The following is a 21,450-nucleotide window of genomic DNA, read 5'->3' as shown; positions in this document are numbered from 1 at the left end:
GAAAATGTATGTATTAACTGCAGGAATCACTCGTAAAATTCTTTTATTTCGTCATAATTGTAATGTTTTCAAAAACGAGAATTAAGTAAGAAAAGATGATTGGTACATTAATCGAATTTTTCTCACTCTTTGTAAAATCAACATGTTATTAATGCTTTTGCTTGTTACAGATTGTTATTGCGAAAAATTGCATTTTATCCTTCATTGAAAAACAAGCAAAATGTCGTATTAGTCTTCCAATGAGATCGTACAATGGTAAGTACTAAATCTAACATCGATTGTCGTATTGAATTAAAAACAAATAAGAATAATTAGATTTAAATGAGCTTCCATCGGTTAACACATACATGTACATGCACATACATACATACACTCACATGCACACGCGCGCACGCACACGCATATATACACGCACACACATACAACTTTGTGCACACTTGTGTGTGTATATAATTTTTTATGCACGTATGTATGTATGTAATGGATGCCTGTCTAAATATTATTTATATTTACGTGTACAATGTTTGTCACATTTTCGTTGTTCTCTTATTACCTTCGATATATTAACAATCAGTTGTTTGAGTGTGTTTATCCTCTTTATCGCTTATATTGACGATTCTTATCACTTCGAAAACGATATACACTACGTCTGTTAAATTCGCCGCGTGTACGACATAGAAACGGTTTTAGCAACTTGGTCCTCTTTAAATTGGGAGATTTTATATTAATGTGCGATCATTCGGTTCTTTCTTTCACTCAAGTATTATTGTTGCTTTCGAGTAATTTTTCTGTCAGATGCTTTTTTGTCATATCCGACTTAACGATTGCCCATTATCGCGCGTGCAAACAATTTTGGATGTAAATAATAACACAAATAATTATCGCCGTTTGATTATGATATGGAGAAATCTCGAAAAGAGAGAACGGATATTTCAATTAAAACGCTATTAATATTTTAATCTTAATATGGGCAACATGATTTTACATATATTTTTTCGTAAAGTTATACGTAAGTATAACTCAAAATAATTTTCCAATTTTCTGAAAAGGGCAGAGGTAAATAAAATGTGAAATGTCTAATTGCGAGATCGCCATCGTTCTCGTAAAGTCCTAAGTCCAATAATCCGGCAGTTTAGACAAGAAACTCCCTTCCAGATTGAGAAATGTACGAGGCATGATCGTCTTGGGGCCTAGCTTAAACCATTTCGCATATTTAAAAAATAGTAACGACTGCCCGTCTATTATATATAATTTGTTTAGTACGTTACATGTCTGTATTAGTTCTAGAGCTGATTTGCGACCTTATTCGCTCTTTAATCCACCATTTCTTACAATTTCTTTTTCCTCCTGTTCTTTTGTTTCTTTTAAATAATTTCCGTTGCATCACGTCAATAAATGCCGTGTTCATGGCACGATTTCGTAAATGTTTTTTCTTCTGTTGTATATTACACAACAAAAAATCGAAAAACGTCGATTAATATCATGCGCAAACAAAATGTTTTCGATTCCAACAATACAGCGTCATTATTTATTCCGACATACAAACACACGCACGCACACGCACGCGTGCACACACACACACACACCGTTGCGTAGTGAAAAAATATAGTAAAAGTTCATAATAGATGAGAGAGCTCCGATTGACTTGATCTTGACATATATTGTCAAAGACATAACTCTGAGTCACATTCAAAAAGTTTTAGCCGTCGTTCATTGTTCATTAAAAAGTTGCCAACAAGAGAAGTTTTATAAATTTAATAAATATTATTGTTAAAGATCATGATATATTTTCGACAAGGTATATGAACAATGTATATATAAGTAAACAAATACATAAAAAGAGACAAAAAATATAAACAAATATAAACAAAAATATCAACAAAAGATATAAAAAAAAGAAACGAGAAGGAAAGAGAAAAATTTTTATACTTAATATAATGCTTTTACTTGCAATTCATAATGCAACTCTTGTATCCTCACTAATCTTTTAGTATCTATTATATTTGATATACAGTATGTCCCAAAAGGTTTGATCCATATTTTAGAAATGTATCGAGAAAACACCGTACAGCATTTTTTTAATAGGAATCAACGTCCGCAGTGGTCAAATTAACTGAGAAACAACAAAATAAAAATATGTGGTTTTGAAATTGGTGGTCCGTTCGTCTATCATACAAGACTACAATTTAGTTAGCTTTTAATAAATTGAAATAGGTATAATGAAAATGTATTGCTCCATTTTACCGATGATAATTAATATAAACAAACGGCAGGAATGTCAGTGACTTGTAAACAGCTCCTGTTTGGTGACAGCGCAGGATTGAACAGACTTCTGCCATTTGTTTACATTAGCCGGTAAAATGAAACGATACACTTTCATCATATTTATTTAAATTTACTAAAAATTAACAAGATTGTTTCATGACTTATATGATAGGCAGTCGGGTAATTAATTAACTTCCAAGTCCTGTAGTTTCGTAATTTGAGTGATCGTATTGCGTAGCGGATATTAATTTCTATCAAATAGTTGCTTTACGGTGTCTTCTTGGTCGTTGACTTCTGAAATACGGGACTAACCATTTAAGATATCCTATACTAGTAGATTTATCAATTTCGTAAGCTAAATATTTAGTAGAACTATTTAATTAATTAATTTTACTCAATATAATTTATAACATTCTTTTTAAACAGTTGGGAACATAAATATCAATATTAATCGAAAATTGCAAAACAGTATATTACTCTGTATAACCATTGTATTACTTATTATTAAATGGTTATCTCGTAAATTTGTACTCGCAGAGTAAATTAGATATGATGCAACCATTATATAAAAAAATTTTTCAATGCATGCTGTAGAATTATATTTTCTTAAAAAAAAATGTCGGCAAGACAATAATACATTTCCCTTGTGCTATAACGTGATAAAGTAACCCGGAAATTATGTAGAAATCTTTATATTTCTTATTTTTCGTATGAATTTCATATTTTTCTATATTTTTCGTATCTTTATTATAGAATAAAAATGTATTTTATAATTGATTTTTTTATGAATATTATTTTCTTCCAACAGTTGATTATAAGTACGGCAATAGTCGTTGTGTATTGTTATCCCTGAACTATCAATGAAATTAGAATCTCAGTTTGACGATTATTAACAGAAATAATAAATATATTGCTAGTGTCTTTTGTCCATAATCGCCAAATAAATATTATCTTAATAATTCGACATTTATGCTATTTTCTTTTATTAATTTTGGCTTCACTCTCTCTCTCTCTCTCTCCCTCTCTCTCTCTCTCTTTCTCTTTCTTTCACTCTCAGAACGCTCAATAAATCACGCTTTCTCTCTCTTTCTCTCTCTCTCTCTCTCTCTCTCTCTCGTCAACTTGAAAAGCCAACACTATCAATCTGTTATTGATTATTGTTTAACAGTTGTAATAGTAACTATGTGAAAAAAATTATGGTAATTGTTTTGTATAAGAAACCTAAATCCAATTACTTTGTCTTTGAGATATGTTGTCAAAGGCATCGTCTTGAGAACCACTCAAAAGTTGGCACTCTTTTTAGTCGGCACTCATTGTTCGTTGAAAAATTATTAAGGAAAGAAGTTTTGGTAATTATTTAGTTTAGGGAATTCAGCTCCAGTGATATAATTTTAATCTTAAAATATATTGTTGTGATCATCTTACTAAGTAATTTTCAAAAGATTTCAGCCATCGCCGATTGTTTACTGAAAAGTTATAGAAGAAATGTTTCATAAATATGTTGTAGTTTTCCGATATTGTATACATTAAAAAATAAATAGTGTAGAAAATTTATGAAAAACGAATGTATGTACATAAAACAACATGTGTATATGCGTGGAGGAGACCCCGCCTACACTCTGTTTTACGTATCAGGGTGGGGGGTTATAAGTTTACAATTCGAAGTGTGAAGGTAGATTGGGTTAAGATAAACATAAAAGTCCCATACCGTTTTACGAGATTCGCAATAATTATTGAGTTATTAATGACAGAAATCTGAGGAATGGGAGCGCGCCGACATAGATGATTAGAGAAGGGTTGCAGCTACTCAGGCCACAGTGTGGCCCACTCGATCAAGCAACTGTTGGCGGCGTGCGGCGAGACGTAGGTCCGGCGAAATTAAACAACGAATAGCGGCGCATTGTCTTTCCTCTCGGCGTGCACCGGCAACAGTTTCTGGATCGACTGGGCCGCGCTGCGGCCTAAGCAGCTGCAACGCTTCTCCAATTATCTATGCCGGCGCGCTCCCACTCCTCAGATTTCTGTCATTAATAACTCGATAATTATTGCGAATCTCGAAAAACGGTATGGGACTTTTATGTTTGTCTTAACCCAGTCTACCTTCACACTTCGGGTTGTAAACTTATAACCCCCCACCCTATATATACATTTTTGTTTTTTATAAACCTCTTATACTATCTATTTTTTAATGTATATAATATTGGAAATTACATCATATATATGAAATTTCTTTTGTTCATAATTTTTCAATAAATAATCAGCGATACACGGCTAATACCTTTTGAAGGTTATTCAATAAGATGACCTCAACACATGTTAAGAGGTCATTGGAGTTAAATCCCTTAAACTAAATAATTACTAACATTTCTGTTTTTAATAATTTTTCAATGTAAACAATGAGCGCCGAAATTAAAAATTTTTGAAAAATATTTAAAGCGATAGTTTTAACGACATTCTAAAGACAAAATGATTAGAACTAGTTCCCTTATATGGGATAATTACTAAAATGATAATTTTAATATTTAATGTAAAATGACAAGCACAAATGTAAAATAATATGAAATTCATATTTTATGAGATAAATTGGTTTAATCAATAATATTTTCAAATGATATTTATAGTTCATGTATGAAAATAGATGAAGAATTTATCATTAAAAGATAATCAATAAAGCAGTATGTTTTAATAAGTAGCAAATATAATTTTCAAACTAATTTTATGAAACGTACTAATTTCAGAATTATATGTTTTTTATTTCTGCAACCGTATATCGCATATCGATTATATATATATGGATATTCTAAAATTCTAGTACAGTGCAGCATAAATGACGGTGAATCATATTGTAATTCGGTGGTATTTTTGCATTGTAGACTATTTTATCACAAATAACATTTTTGGTATGTAAATATAGCGTACACATTTATGTAATTGAGATTTATGTGAGATTAATAAATTTGTGTAATATTATTTTCATTTTGCTAAAGAAAAGAAGAAAACGTAGATTGAGATACTGAACAATATTATACTATAGCCGTTACAAAAGCTAGAGTACACAAAGGCATTATAAAAAAAATCAAAGCAAACAGCATGGTGTATACCTGTTTATGTGTAAGTATTTAATGTAATTCTGTTGCTCAATATTTCGCTTTTCTAAGTTAATTAATCTATCATATACAAATATTAAACATTTTGAAAAAGTTAATAAGATCTCTACATAAGATCTTAATTTGTGACTCGTATCTTTTGCCGTTCAAAAAATAATTTCTATAAAGATAATTTTAAAGATAATAGTACTAAATAGAACAGATTATTGTATCTAACATTCGCTTACATGTTCAACTTTATTTGTTAATAATTTTCTAATCAATCATGAGCGACGGTTAAATATTTTTTTAAATTCTGCTGAAAACAATAAGTTTGATGACACATGTAAAAGTCAAATGGAGCTGCTTTGTCTATCGTGAATTTTAATCAAAAATATCGTTATTCGAATATCACTTCGGATGATAATTGATTCATCGACAAAAACTTGAATCACTTTATTTTATAGAAAGAATGTTGCTTTATGGGATTTTAAGGATGTCTTTTTATAGAAAGGAAATGCTGCTAAAGTTTCAAAAAAAGAAAAAATCATATTCGCGAACTATGCGAAATCATACCACTAAACGACGTTTCACACTTTTTTCTTGCGACGCTAAGAAACTACGGTCAACAGTGCCTTAACATACGCGTACTCTCCATAAAATTCACGTGAGAATCAATGGGAAGTGATTGTAGATCATGTACATCCGTCTTTTTTTTCTTGTTTTTCTCCTCCCCTTCTTCCTCCTTCTCCCTCTTTCTCCTTCCTACTCCTTCCTTCTCCTCTTCCTTCTCTTCTTTTTCCTCCTTCTCCTCTACTTTTTCCTTCTTCTCTCCTCCTTCTCTTCCAGTATTGACTACCGTTACGTTATTAATTATAGATTCGATTGACTGTTGAGTATTGTAATATAGTATAGAGACGAGTATGCCTATATATATATGACTGTTAATTGCATATATTACGAAAAACATGGCCGCAGACCTACGTGCATGTCGTGCCTCCTCGTGAGAATGAAGATCCACTTTTCTGCGAGACGACTCTCATAGCTGAGATGCGACGAATTATAAGAATAAAATCTCGCGTTCTCGAGAAGGAGGGAAAATGAGTTGTAGATAAGGAGATTTTCGGAAAAAACACCGATCTCCTCTTAGATTTATCGCCACGCTTTTCTGGCAGCGCGAATGCTGTGCTCAGCGTTCAATTGAGTATGTTTATATGCTTTACTCCCTTGGTGTTGATATTTTTGTACTAACTAAAATCACTAAAGCTCTCTCTCTCTCTCTCTCTCTCTCTCTCTGTCTCTGTCTCTGTCTCTCTGTCTCTGTCTCTGTCTCTGCCTGTCTCTCTCTCTCTCTCTCTCTCTCTCTCTCTCTCTCTCTCTCTCTCTCTCTCTCTCTCTCTCTCTCTCTCTCTCTCTCTCTCTCTCTCTCTCTCTTTCTCTCTCTCTCTCTCTCTCTCTCTCTCTCTCTCTCTCTTTCTCTTTCTATCTCTCCCTTTCTCCTTCTTTCTCTTTCTCTTGCTCGTCAATTTTGACGACGTATACGTTGTTACAGGAACAACATATATCGTACATTCTACGTTTAATTATTAAAGTTCAATTAATTTTTCTTCCCGCTATCTTATAATTGCTGAAAATGTTCCGTACCAAAATATCTCTAAAGTTACATCAAAAACGCTTTACAGACGATACAAGAGAGGATGTAAGCAAGCGAAATATATATGTATACACGGCGAGAAAATAAGCGTCACTTTTTTGACTGTACATATAACGGCCTTAGACAACTAAGATAAAAGAATGTAATTCAGGCAACTTGTTGACTAGTACTTTCTCTATTCCCTTTGATTTCACCCTCACGCTTTGTTCCTTATGTCTGCTCTTTGGTCATATCTTTGATATGACATTGCAGGTCGTATCGTCTATATGAAACGCACTATGTATGTACGCTCCCTTCATCTTCTTTACTCGACAGCTTTTCGCGCAATGTCCTCATAGATGATGAAATATGTTTCTGGATACACCAGATATTATTAATGTACACATATACACATACACGTGCGCGCGCACGCATATGTACACACATATGTATGTATATACATATTCTGTGTGTACACGATTTTTTTTCATATTGCTAAAAAAGTCGCATCTTCTCCGTCACAGTCGATGTGATGAGATAATTGTATGATTAGATATGACAATTCGATTTCGATACACGCAAAAAAGACTTCAGTTTGTATAACTGAATAGGGACTAGGCAAAAAGAAATCGGTAACGAAAAATGATATTTGTTATGTCGTCGTGTGAATATTAAGTTGCGTTAAAACTCAGTGGGAATAATTTGAAATGATTGACCGATTAGAAATCTTCAACAGGAATTTTTCTGTTCTTATAATCGAGTTTTCTGTTTGGTCTCTATTTTTTCTATTTCTTTTTTTTTATTTAGTTCTCTATTTCCTCCTCCTCCAGGCAACAGAAAATTCAGTTATACTAATAAGATTGTGTTTTCCGTGTAATTAATAATTAAAGAAATAAATTGAGCAATAATTTCCATTAATTTATTCGATTAAACGAATGGAATCGAATCGCTTAACTTCTATATAAATAATATATAATAAATAATATATAATATAATAATAATAATAATTAAGTATATTTAAATAAAATTTAAATTTAATTTAAATAAAATTTAAATAAAATTTAAATAAATAAAATATATATATATAAATAATATGGGTAAACCTTTTACAAAAAGGGATCCATTTCCTATAGATTTGGTTTTTTTCAAATGCCCTATATGTAAAGATCAAAATCGTTGGAAATGGCCTCTTTTTATATAGATTTACCATATGTATAAATAATATATGATATAATAATTGATCAAAAATATTCTTTCTTCATTTCATTTCTAGAAGTTTGTATAACCAAGTAACATAGAACAAGAAAAAATTTGTTAAAAATATCTCATGATTCAAATCTCATCATTCAATTATGTCAAGTAGTAGAAGTTTATACAAAAAGGCAAACGTCTACTTGATTGAATATGAAAATAGTCGCATTTATGACTTTGATGCAACATAAAAGCTCTGCTATATTGAGATAAAACAATACTTCATATTTATGACCATAATTGTCTAAAAGAATTATAATCAGGATAAACCTTTTTATAGTAAATGTTACTGCAATATTAATGACAATAACTTTACATGTATAGTGCTACTATACTATTCTTTTGTTAGAATAACAAACAAGTTTTGTTAGAACAAGAAGATATAATTGACGAAAATAACCATAATTTCTAGTGAGATGAATTATTTTTTCTTTTAGTACACTCGATGCCGTTTATTGAATTTGCAAAGCTCTTCTCTCCTCGGTTCTCTTTCCAGAATGACCAACTTTCGCGAATCTAAAAGTAACAAAAGAAATATCGATAAACTTTGACGAGAAACGTTGCAATTGACTATGATCTTGTTCGTGCTTTTAACATCCGAGAAATGATGTGTTCCATAATTTAAGAGAACCGTACGACCGACCCTTTTGCCACCGAATGGTCATTTCTGCATTCAACAGGTGGTCCAGTTTACGTGAAATGTTGATGAAAATTTTCTGCAAGTACCCGTATATGTTACGTCAAGGATTCCAGGCAAAAATCGTGCAGAAGCACTTTTAAATACATAAAAGATTGCTTTCACCTTACAACACGATTATGTTATGTTTCTCCTTAGTAAACAATAAATATTCATTTGTACGACTAAAAATGTTTACAATAGACTAGACAATACTCCCCTCTACTTTCGGAGGAGGTTAACAAGCGAAAAGTTACCGTCGAGCAAAAGTGGATGAAAAAAGCGGCTCTCTTAAGCTATACGAGAAATATATTGCACTATTTCGCCTGTGACCAATTTTGTCTCATTCCGAGAGCATTTCGACTCGTCGTTTTCGTGAATTTATAAAATGAGTCTGTGATGCTATCGTAATATCGATTTTCCACGAGAAGAGATGCACAAACATATCGAAATATTGATCTCTACTATGTCAAAGTGTATCTTTACGACGGACTTGGTTAAAATGACTAACGAAGCAGACGCAGATGTTTCCACTGGCCAAACAAAATCGAAGAGAATTCCTTTTCCTTCTCCTCCCTTTCCCTCCTTTTTTCATCTCTCTCTTTCTCTCTCTCTCTCTCTCTCTCTCTCTCTCTCTCTCTCTCTCTCCTCTCTCCTCTCTCTCCTCTCTCCTCTCTCTCACTCTCTCTCACTCTCTCTCACTCTCTCTCACTCTCTCTCACTCTCTCTCACTCTCTCTCACTCTCTCTCACTCTCTCTCACTCTCTCTCACTCTCTCTCACTCTCTCTCACTCTCTCTCACTCTCTCTCACTCTCTCTCACTCTCTCTCTTCACTCTCTCTCACTCTCTCTCACTCTCTCTCACTCTCTCTCACTCTCTCTCCTCTCTCTCACTCTCTCTCTCTCTCTCTCTCTCTCTCTCTCTCTCTCTCTCTCTCTCTCTCTCTCTCTCTCTCTCTCTCTCCTCTCCCTCATTCTTTTCTGTACATTAAAACAGAATCTCGGTAATTTTGAAGTCGTAAAAGTTTTGCGATGTAAATAAATAAAACTTTAAGAAAAACCTTCTAGTAGAATCGAACATAATTTTACAAACAAATTCGAGCACGTCCTATATGAGATTTAACTAACGTACATCGTCATTTTCCGAAAAATGATCAAGAAACGGATGATAGATTTTATCGAAACTGATTTATTTTATTTTAGTCTGATTTTAGTCTGATTAGTTTTTCGTTCGGTTTAGTTCTAATCCTGAAAGGACCAAAGAAAAAAAAACAAACCGGTTTAAGTCAGGATTCAAGTTAATGGCGTGTAGTTGTCCGTTGGTATCTAGGCGGTACAGCAGAGTGAAAAAGCGCAGTATTATTATATCATGCGCTAATTTATATTGTACTTTAACATTGTAATGGCTTGAAGATACGTCGTGAGAAAAATATCTGCGTAATCATTTGGTTAGGATGCGGCGCTTCTACTTTGTTTCATCCTTTAAGCAGCTTTATGGTACATAAGAGTCGAATTTGACACCCCTGATATAGCCGCAAACATTCTTTGGAAATTTCGTTATTTCGCTAATTATTATTGCGCGTCTTTGTTGTCCTCAAGAGTTTCCCCCTTCCTGATCTTATATTTTCACTTTTACAATATACATCTGCATATTTTATATACCGTCTTCGCAGTTCTTTTCGTTCTTTAGACGTTATTTGACGAGAGCTGTTTGTCATGGTTGTCTACGATTCGTAATTCGCGAGAATCTCTCTTTCTCGTTCTTTTCGCACTGAGGAAGGGAGAGAACCAAAAAAATTATTCTAAAAATATCCGAACGCGTTTTAACGAAAAGAAGTGACGCAGTAAAATATCCGAAGAAATTTTTTTGCCGTAAGAGAAAGAGCGTGAGAAATCCAAAGCCGCCGAATAAATTTAATTATTTTGTGTTTACTGAAAGATATCCGTTGAAATTGGATGCTACCGGAGATTCGATGTCCAATTGTCGTCTATCGCGTACAAAAGAGTGAATCTCTGTCCCTTTTTTTCTCTTTCTTTCTCTCTGCACTCTTATCCGGCCTTTTCATGGTTCCATACTCACACGTGTTCATGTTTTAACAAATTTACTACTCAAAATAGAATTTCTCTCACAATAAATCGAGTGACTTTTCCTTTTGACTGTATATCCCCGCGAGGATAAAAGGAGAGTTTACTATCATTATTGAACATGACAATAGATTCGACTGATTTAAATTTCGCGTGAAACAATCGAAACCAATTGTATTCTCACGATAATCAGAGATATATAGCGGTTTCCCTTATATCTATGTGTGTTCGTCTTTTTCTTTTGAATTCTCTCTTTCTCTCTTTCTCCCTTTCTCTCTTTTGTAGCCCATAATACGCAAAAGTGTACATCTAAGTGTGCATCTATACGCTGCAGGCTATTCTTTTTTCTTTACGCACTGCCGATTAGCATGATGACACCGCTGCAGTCTTCTATTTGCGTCACGTGCGACTGGCTGCAAATTGCGAATTAATCAATTACCACGGCTTTTGTTTTAATTCAGACGTGCAACAACTGTTTTAAACGTGAAAATAGAATCGTGAAATTCCGCGTAAACATTATCCTACTTAAAACCGTTATAGTTGTATTATTGCTAACACCGAAAAAATTGCATTTTCGAAATAGGAGAACTATATATTTTTCAAGCTTTCCTAATATGAAAATTTTTAATGAAGAAGAACATTTCATTCTTTTCGCCAATGTGTCTAGAATATCCTCTGGAATCAAAAATATACTTTTTATTATTAACGACCTATAAAGAGAATTGCGATTTTATTGTACCAGTTTAGTGTGGTTTTCGCGTTGTGTTGGTGCTCGTATTGAATCAATATTGAATAACAAATAGTGAATAATAGTGTTCATTTATGTTCACGCAGAATGGACAGAGAGATGACCAGATGATTAGAATAGAAATTAGGTGAACAGGATAATCGGCTTTTAGTGGAAGTATTTTTTAATATCTAGGATATTTGATATTAATCGTAATATTAACGTTTCTAATTAGATCTCTTTATATTATATATAGTTGACGAAATGTTTTTCACTGTCAAATGTTTGTCTCATAAAATGCTGTTTGCAATATGATATAATACGGTAATTATCCTCATCGAGTATAACTTAAATTATATATAGATTTTATACATTAATATCTGGTATTTAAAAAATTCAAGGTCATATTAAAAGGAATTTTCTCTCAAATTGAGAGAACACTTTCGATACATATCTTAACCTTTTCACAGTTAGTAGGAAGTATACTTCTCACCTTTTCTTGACTCAATTTTGCGTTGTAAATGACATAATTTTGAAGAACTAATCGAGGATTTGAGTTTTCCAGGTAACTGAATAGTTGTTCAACATATTAATATAATAGGTTTTTATACCCAATTATTCATTTGTGATTATTTATAATAAATTAAAGTTGAAAAAAAATACTTTTTTTAGGGAAAAATCGATTCCTCGGAGAATATTGAATGTAGAGGTCTGAAATTTTCACCAAATATTTTTCTGATGTTGTATAAAAACATATATTTTTTCAATATTTTTTTGCAGGTTAGATTTTTTTAATAAATAAATATTTCTACAAAAACGGCCGAAATTTGATTTTTTTCACTTTTTAGCTCTACTTTCCTAGTTTTTGCATTCTGTATCTCCATTTTATTCATACTATCAATATTATTTTATTAAAAAATGAATGTTTAATCTCTAGTAAGCATAAATATGCAATATTGGACATTTTCCCACATAAATTTTTTCTAATTCGATTGAGTTCCATTGTCGAGAATCATATGTTCTTATTACAATCTGGTCATTATTTAATAATAATTAGAATTTCCATTAATTTTGTACATCATGATCGCCATATTGAGTCCGCTATTTTGAATTTTGCAAATCTGGCTTTAGATTCGTAATCAGCGACCCAAAAAACTTAGGACTACCAAATATTTTAATAATTTCCTCAAGGGAAGTTAATTCAACAGTGAAAGAGTTAAAGGAGGATATTCTAAACGTAAGAGAGAAGTTCTTAAAATGAGAATATAATTTTCTCGGTGTGACAAATTTGAATTTATTAGGACTGTATGACAGATGTGCGGAGATAGAGAATTTTTCCGGAGGTAATAGAATATTTGCAATATCGGTTTTTGAAAGAAATCGAAACGGTACTTTTGCGAGAAAATCGTGAACCCACCTGATCGTTATCGGATATCATACTTGCAGATCGGCATTTTGGTCCCAGCATTATGACGGCGTGTCGACGTCGTTGCTACTCTCATCATTGGTCTCGCGCTGGCATGCTGATTCTAGGTGCTTGTTCAAGTAGGACTTAAGCGCGAATGATTTGTGACACTTGGGACACTCATAATTCTTATCGGCCGAATGCGTTTGCATGTGCGCTCGTAGATTTGAACGGTCGGCGAACGCCTTGCCACAATGGGCGCAGCCATACGGCTTTTCGCCGGTGTGGCTACGCAGGTGACCCTGAAGTAACCAAGGTCGCGAGAACATCTTGCCGCAGACGCCGCAACTGTGCGTAAGCTTGTGTGTCAGCACGTGCATCGCCAGGGCAGGCATGCTGACGTACGCCTTGCCGCAGTGGATGCACTTCTTGGCAGATTGTGAGTCGATGCTGCGGTGCGTCTGCTTGTGCCGCGATAAATTCGACGAGGTCGCGTATTGCTTACCTGATGGAGGAATTGCATGAGTTAATATGTGTAAGTGCGTTTTATTACGATTGCGATTTGACCTAGAAGATACGTACCTACGCGATTTTACTTCGATTAACGTTTTCCGTTCTCTCGTTATTAATGTTTAAGATAAACGTACAAATGCGTGATGTATGATGTTAAAGGTCTCTGACGATATTTGACATTTCCATTTCTCAAGGATTTCTATCGTGCAAGAGAGGGGTATCAATGCGATGTAACGAGCGCTATTGAGGGCACATAACATGTTTGTCCTCTTTAACGCTCATTTTAACTTGCCGTGAAAATATGACAATTCTGCTGGATCTCCGAGTTGTTATGTGCGCAGATTTCGTTTTATGAAAAGCGATTAACGGTCATACCGTGAGAAACATGATGTTATTCTTGATGAAATTTCGACAATCAAGTACAATTTAACGCGGAGAAACGTATATTTATTCACTATTTATATTTTATATTTATTTGTTTAAAATTATGTTAGAGTTTCATAACATATTTAACTTACCGCACTCGCAACACACGTAACGACCAGTCTTGGAGGTTTCGGGTGCCTCAACCGCTTCCGTTTCCTGGTTTTTTTGCGCTGCTGGCGTCCTTCTGCTCCTGTTTTTCGATCTACCATCTGAGACGAGCAACGTGTCGTAAGTATAACTAGCTGGTTTCACTCCTTCCGTTTGCTCCGTGATGGTCTGCACCTCCTTGTCCTTTTGCGTTGGTTGCGAGTTTGGGTTGCTGTTCTCGATGTCGCTGCTACATTCGGAATTTGGTGGCGTTAGCGGCGCCGCAGCTTCGATCCGCTGTTGCTGCGGTTGCTGCTGTTGCAATGGTGGTGGTTGCTGCTGCTGTTGCTGTTGCTGCTGTTGCAGTTGTTGTTGCTGCGGTGGTTGTGGTAGCGGCTGTTGTTGAGGCTGCTGAGCGACGATGGACGTGCATGGTATGGTGGACGTACTATATGTCAGCAGGATCTCCTGTACCGGTGACAGAGGTATAAAGACGCTGCCAGTAGGTGGCACAATGGTGGTACTGGGGTCATATATGATACTAGTAGCAGCAGCAACTGGCTGCTGCTGTTGTTGATGGTGATGGCTGTAGATGGTCGAGGTAGTTAGGTCGATCGTGTTCACCTGATAGATTGGCTGCTCGGTTGGCTGATAGACTGTCATTTCCTGAACGTCACTCGCCGGTGCCTCGATCACGCTTTGAGGACCGATGGCAACACTCGGCGGCGGCAAGGGTGGGAGCGACCGGGAGAGCTCCAGAAGATCATGTGCTGCCTCTGTCTCTGCAGCGGAACGGTCCTTGAACATGGGCGACGCATGATTAGGTATTGCGACGCAGGATGAAGAAGCTAATCGTATCCTGGAGTCAGGCTGAGAATGTTCTGAGTTCATAGTATTCTGTGTCCTGGTATTGTTTTCTAAGTGATACGATGTCGACGTGTTTGATGACGGAGACGATTCTCCAGATGGTGGTTGGTGAACCGTCATAATGTTCGAGGTTGATATAAATTCCTCGGACTCTTCGGAGGCCGTTTGCACATTCGACGGAAGCAAGGAAGCCATCGTCGTCATCGTTACCGTCGTCGTCGTCGTCTTCGTCTCTTCGTTTGAAGAGACAATTGATACTGTCGGGGATAAAGTCGTCAGAGATGTCGCAGACGTAGAGCACACGGCCACGACAGTCGTTTCCATTCGTGTGATAGATGTCGGGTAGTCTGTCGTGGCAGGTATTATCGTGGCACAGTTGGTAACGTCTGTTGTTGGTGTTATCACTGTTGTCACGTTGTTCGCGTGTGCATTGTTCGGTTGTTCTTTCGAGGATTCCTCGTCGGGAACGACAGAAGTTGTAACGGTGGTTGCGTTCTTTGGTTGTATGTTGAGGCATTCTAAGAAATTGGGAAAGAACAAGTTTAAGTTTCATTTGAAATACGATTTGGTATTTCTGCGGAATTAATTCTTTTGGAGCAAGCTCCTTTCAATATTAATTTTATCGATAAACATATTTGAGTCGAAATTTTGTTTCTATATGAACCATGTCAATATTGTAGACTTCGAAAAATCTATAAAGAATTTCAGAATAAAACACTCTATACAAATTACATAAATCTATATATAATTTGACTTTCTCAGAGTTGCAAGAACAAATAAACTAATTTCTTATAGATTTTTGAATGTTGAAGATGAATCCTATCCTCTAAATTACTCCATCACGTCAGAATTTCGATTAATGAATAGCTGAAACTCCGGAAGATTTGCTATTTTGGTTATTTTTTACTTTACTCATTGCTATTACTACTACTTATTGCTCCACGTTGTTTTTTCCACGTTGAAGTATCAAGAAGCGTTCTTGTGTAAGAATTATTTAATATCCGATTATTCCAATATTTTACACATGCATTTAATCTTTATTCTTAATTTCAATAAGCAATATAATAATTATATAATTTATTTAAATACAAACAGTATCATCATCGGATTATTGTCGTAGACGACGATCATAAACAAAAGATGATCACCGTATCTTGCGACCTGCATGTATCTGACGGACACGTCTTTAGTCGCGTGAAGTTGTTTGATACGCATTAGGATCCTCCGCGACAAAAAATGAAATTTAATCCAAAGGAATACATTGATATCATTATTGCCTACCGGCTAGCGGGCGGAAATATGTGTGCCGCAGCTCGCATCTATACGGAATGATTTCCTGGGTGTGCAAGACGTTCGTCGAGAAAAGTGATTTTATGTGTAGTACAAAAGGACGTGAAACTGGGTGTTTAATGCATAACTATAGAGCATAGCTGGTGCGCTAATGCCGTTGAGGACGAGGAAAGGATTTTGTGTGTTGACCTGCTTCATGCAATCATCTAATTGTTTTTGCTACGAATATTCAGAAGTAAGTCATTTGTCTTGTCTATTGTCTTTATACTTCTATCGAGTCCAATCTACCGTTTCCCGTGCACTCATTGGTCCAGACGTTTTAATTAATAACTCAATAACTATTGCGATTCCTGGAAAATTTTATATTACATTATTGTTCAATTTCACCGTTCTACCTGCACAAATTGGTTGATCAAAAATTTCTCAGACATTCTATATAATTGATATAGCATAGGATTGGATAAGGTTAGATTTTTTAATAGTGGAAGTGCAAGGAATTGAATATCAAAATGTTAAACATTATTTTGTTATATTTCCACAATAATTATTAACACATAAATGCCGTCTCGTACTTGATTCTTTTTGTAAATCGCTTCTCTAACTCTTCTTCTTATCTCTATAATATATAGGGTGTCCCATTTTAAATGAGTCAGGCAAAAATCTTGAAAAATATGAAAGATACTAAGAAAGATACTAAGAAACAGTTCAGACAAAAGTTATATGGATTCAAAGGAAACATAAAACAAATATATCATTTTGTTTACAGATGGCGCCACTTTCGGGATATTCACTGATCATTACTTTTTAAATGGAAGCTCCAATGTTTTATTATATCATCTTTTTCTACCAATTAATTTTAACAACTTCTGTCTGAAACATTTTTTATTTGCCTAATATTTTTTGAGATATGTAAGAAAAATTTACTAACTTTTTCAACATTTAACTCATCTCGCTAACTACTTATCAAAAGAAAAAATAGTACTAGACCTTTTGCCCCATTTAGTCTCAAGAGTATATTATAATGGTGCCCTAACTTTTATTAATTTGATGATTTAAAAATTTTCAAAAGTCGACAAGTTAACAAAAGTCAGGGCGCTATTCTAATAATATACACTATAACAATGTACCCTTGAGACTAAATAGAACAAAAAGTATAGTGCTATTTTTTCTTTCGACAAGTAGTTAGCGAGATATCATAAGTTATCTGTTGAAAAGTTAGTAAAATTTTCTTAAGTATTTAACCCCTTCCGTGGCACGGACGCACCGGAGCTCTGTGAAGTTGGTTCCTCATTCTTCAAATTTGAAAAAAATTATTAGAATTCTGAATGCCCCTCGCAGAGTTCTAGAGTTCGCAATCCTTTATAAAAAGAGTTCCGTCATTTAAAGTAGAGAAAATACTATTTTAAAAATCGGAGAGCCAACTTCACGACGCCCCTCATTATGTAAAAAATGCAAATTTTTTTTCGAGTTCTAAATAGATTTTTAATAGCTCTATAGTTCTAGATAAGTTTTAAAAATAGTTCTGTTTAAAACAATAAGAAAAATTATATTTAAAATTCTCGAATTAGAATACGCAAAATGGCAAGAAGTCTACCAATTTTGGTTTTAGCGCGTCGAGTGTTAATAATAATATTCAGGACTCGTGAGGGGCTAACCAGAACTCTGAATAAAACATCGGATTTTCAAAAAAATTGATTGTTTATTGAATACGCAAAATTTTTTTTTTCGGAAATCCGACGTTTCATTCAGAGTTCTGGTTAGCCCTTCACGAGTTCTAAAGATTATTATTAACATTCGGAGCGCTAAAACTAAAATTGAAAGAGCTCTCGCTGATATTTATCTCTCGAGTCGAATATTCCCAAGTCTCTGGGATCGAAAATTTTTTTTCAGAAATCCGACGTACCATTCAGAGTTCTGGTTAGCCCCTCACGAGTTCTGAAGATTATTATTAACATTCGGTGTGCTAAAACCAAAATTGAAAGAGATCTTGCTGATTTTCGTCTCCCGAGTCGAATACTTCCATGTCCCTCGGATCGAAACATTTTTTCGGAAATCCGACGTTTCATTCAAAGTTCTGGTTAGCTTCTCACGAGTTCTGAAGATTATTATTAACACTCGGTGCGCTAAAACCAAAATTGAAAGAGTTCTTACCGATTTTCATCCCTTGAGTCGAATATTTCCAAGTCCCTCGGATCGAAAAATTATTTCGGAAATCCGATGTTTCATACAGAGTTCTGGTTATCTCCTCACGAGTTCTAAAGATTATTATTAACACTCGGAGCGCTAAAATCAAAATTAGAAAAGTTCTCGCCGATTTTCGTCCCTCGAATTGAATATTTCCATGTCCCACGGATCGAAAAATTTTTTCGGTAACCCGACGTTTCATTCAGAGTTCTGGTTAGCCCCTCACGAGTTCTAAAGATTATTATTAATACTCGGAGCGCTAAAACCAAAACCAAAGAACTCAAAACTGAAATTTAAAACTGAAAAGGCTCGGCGACTTTCGTCTTTTGGGCGTCGGGACCAATTATAATTATTACGTATATTAATTTACTTATAATTATTATATATATATCTCTAATTTTACTACTTATACTAATATTACTTATATACTAATATTGCTTAAGACGTACTTATATTAAAGCTTATTACATTTTTTTTTAGAACCTGTTTTTTAGGACATACTTATACTAAATCTTATTAAATACTTTTCGTTTCCTTTAGAAACTTTTTTTTATTTTTTTGTATGTGTGATACACATACGAAAAAAGTTCTAAAAAAAAATGTAGTAAGTGTGTGATACACATACAAAAAAATAAAAAAGTTTCTAAAGAAAAAAAAATTTAATAAGATTTAGTATAAATATGTCCTAAAAAATAAGAAAAAGGTTCTAAAAAAAAAATGTAGTAAGCTTTAGTATAAGTACGTCTTAAGCAATATTAGTATATAAGTAATATTAGTATAAGTAGTAAAATTATAGATATATATATAATAATTATAAGTAAATTAATACACGTGATAATTATAATTGGTCCCGACGCCCAAAAGACGAAAGTCGCCGAGTCTTTTCAGTTTTAATTTCAGTTTTGAGTTCTTTGATTTTGGTTTTAGCGCTCCGAGTGTTCATAATAATCTTCAAAACTCGTGAGGGGCTAACCAGAACTCTGAACGAAATGTCGGATTCCTGAAAATAAATTTTCGATGCGAGGGATATGGAAATATTCGACTCGAGGGACGAAAATCGGCGAGAACTCTTTCAATTTTGGTTTTAGCGCACCGAATGTTAATAATAATCTTTAGAACTTGTGAGGGGCTAACCAGAACTCTGAATGAAACGTCAGATTTCCGAAAAAATTGTTCGATCCGAGGGACATTGAAATATTCGACTCGAGGGACGAAAATCGGCGAGAACTTTTTCAATTTTGGTTTTAGCGCTCCGAGTATTAACAATAATCTTCAGAACTCGTGAGGAGCTTACCAGAACTCTGAATGAACCGTCGGATTTCCGAAAATAAATTTTCGATCCGAGGGACATGGAAATATTCGACTCGGGGGATGAAAATCGGCGAAAACTTTTTCAATTTTGGTTTTAGCGCATCGAGTGTTAATAATAATCTTGAGAACTCGTGAGGGGCTAACCAGAACTCTGAATGAAACGTCGGATTTCCGAAAATAAATTTTCGATCCGAGATACATGGAAATATTCGACTCGGGGGACGAATATCGGCGAGAACTTTTTCAATTTTGGTTTCAGCGCACCGAGTGTTAATAATAATCTTCAGAACTCGTGAGGGGCTAACCAGAACTCTGAATGAAACGTCGGATTTCCGAAAATAAATTTTCGATCCGAGGAACATGGAAATATTCGACTCGGGGGACGAAAATCGGCGAGAACTTTTTCAGTTTTGGTTTTAGCGCACCGAGTGTTAATGATAATAATCTTCAGAACTCGTGAAGCGCTAACCAGAATTCTGAATGAAACGTCAGGTTTCTGAAAATAAATTTTCGTTAAGGACAACCGATAGAACTCTTCGGGGGGCTACTAGAGCTCTAAAGAAATTGATCGTTTTTCGAAAAAAAATGTTCTAATTGACTCAGAAAATTTTTTTTTTTAAATCGGTTAATTTCCTTAGAGTTCTGGTAGCTCCCCGAAGAGTTCTATTGTTTTTCCTTATGACTTGAATCGATTCAAACACAAATGAAAGATTTCTAGCTCATCAAAGTATCGTCGATGCCGAATTTTCTAAGTCTAATTAGGAGAAAATCTTTTTTCGAAAATCGGTCAATTTCTTTAAAGTTCTGGTAGCCCCCCGAAGAGTTCTATCGGTTTTCCTTATGACTTGAATCGATTCGAGCAAAAATGAAAGAGTTCTATCTCATCAAATTATCGCAGATACTGAATTTCTAAGTACAAGAGAAAATCTTTTTTCGAATAATCGGTTAATTTCTTTAGGTGAAACACCCCTTTAAAAAAAACGGTATTTTTCTTTAGAATCGAATATCTGCTAAACTATAAGCGATAGAAAAAAAACATATAATGAAAATTTAATCGCTTGAAGAATACTTTAAAGTTATATGAACAAAAATTTTTTATTTTTGTTTTTTTAAGAATCCCCACCACTTAATTTTTTTTTGCAAAATAAAAAAAATTTTTTTTACCTAATTTAAAGCTTATTTTTTTCCAAATTGAACCATATATGATAAAGTTATGTTACGAGATATCATTCTCGAAAATTAATTATAAACGCTTCCATATATACGCTTATCCGTACTATGTGTACGGATAAAATTTTACATAAACATTTTTCATATATCTTATTGTTTCGGCGATAATGACTTAAGCCAGCGGCACACGGTGCTTGTTTTCGTGCTGAATTGCTTGCTGGATGAAAATACTGCGTTCTGATTGGTTCATTTCCATCCATCTTCGGAAAAGTACCAATCAGAACGCAGTATTTTCATCCAGCAAGCAACCCAGCACGAAAACAAGCACCGTGTGCCGCTGGCTTAAGTCATTATCGCCGAAACAATAAGATATATGAAAAATGTTTATGTAAAATTTTTATCTATGTTTTCTACATATTTATAACTGCATATTGTATATATTTAGAATTGTAAAAGAATTTTTTAATAATTAAA

The 21,450-nt window shown here is 34.3% G+C and overlaps 1 protein-coding gene across 2 annotated transcripts in view; it reads right to left on the bottom strand.

Moving 5' to 3' along the window:
- Positions 1–9,867: 9,867 nt before the first annotated feature.
- The window catches only part of LOC105192126 (putative mediator of RNA polymerase II transcription subunit 12), a 29,553-nt gene continuing 17,970 nt past the window's right edge, over positions 9,868–21,450 (bottom strand). The window contains exons 2-5 of one of the 2 annotated variants that reach the window (XM_025299995.1): positions 14,779–15,539; positions 14,160–14,622; positions 13,141–13,633; positions 9,868–11,409 (exon numbers count right to left, since the gene is read on the bottom strand). In XM_025299995.1, coding sequence (XP_025155780.1) covers positions 13,191–13,633; positions 14,160–14,622; positions 14,779–15,539 — 1,667 coding nt within the window. In that variant the 3' untranslated portion in view covers positions 9,868–11,409; positions 13,141–13,190. Of the gene's footprint in view, positions 11,410–13,140; positions 13,634–14,159; positions 15,540–21,450 lie in introns of both variants that reach the window. The other variant, XM_025299994.1, reaches the window with a different exon arrangement.

This window comes from Harpegnathos saltator, unplaced genomic scaffold (assembly GCF_003227715.2).
Source record: "Harpegnathos saltator strain DR-91 unplaced genomic scaffold, Hsal_v8.6 scaffold312, whole genome shotgun sequence".
NCBI lineage: Eukaryota > Metazoa > Arthropoda > Insecta > Hymenoptera > Formicidae > Harpegnathos > Harpegnathos saltator.
Note: the sequence above shows the minus strand (reverse complement) of the source record. Positions and strands in the feature narration are given on the sequence as shown.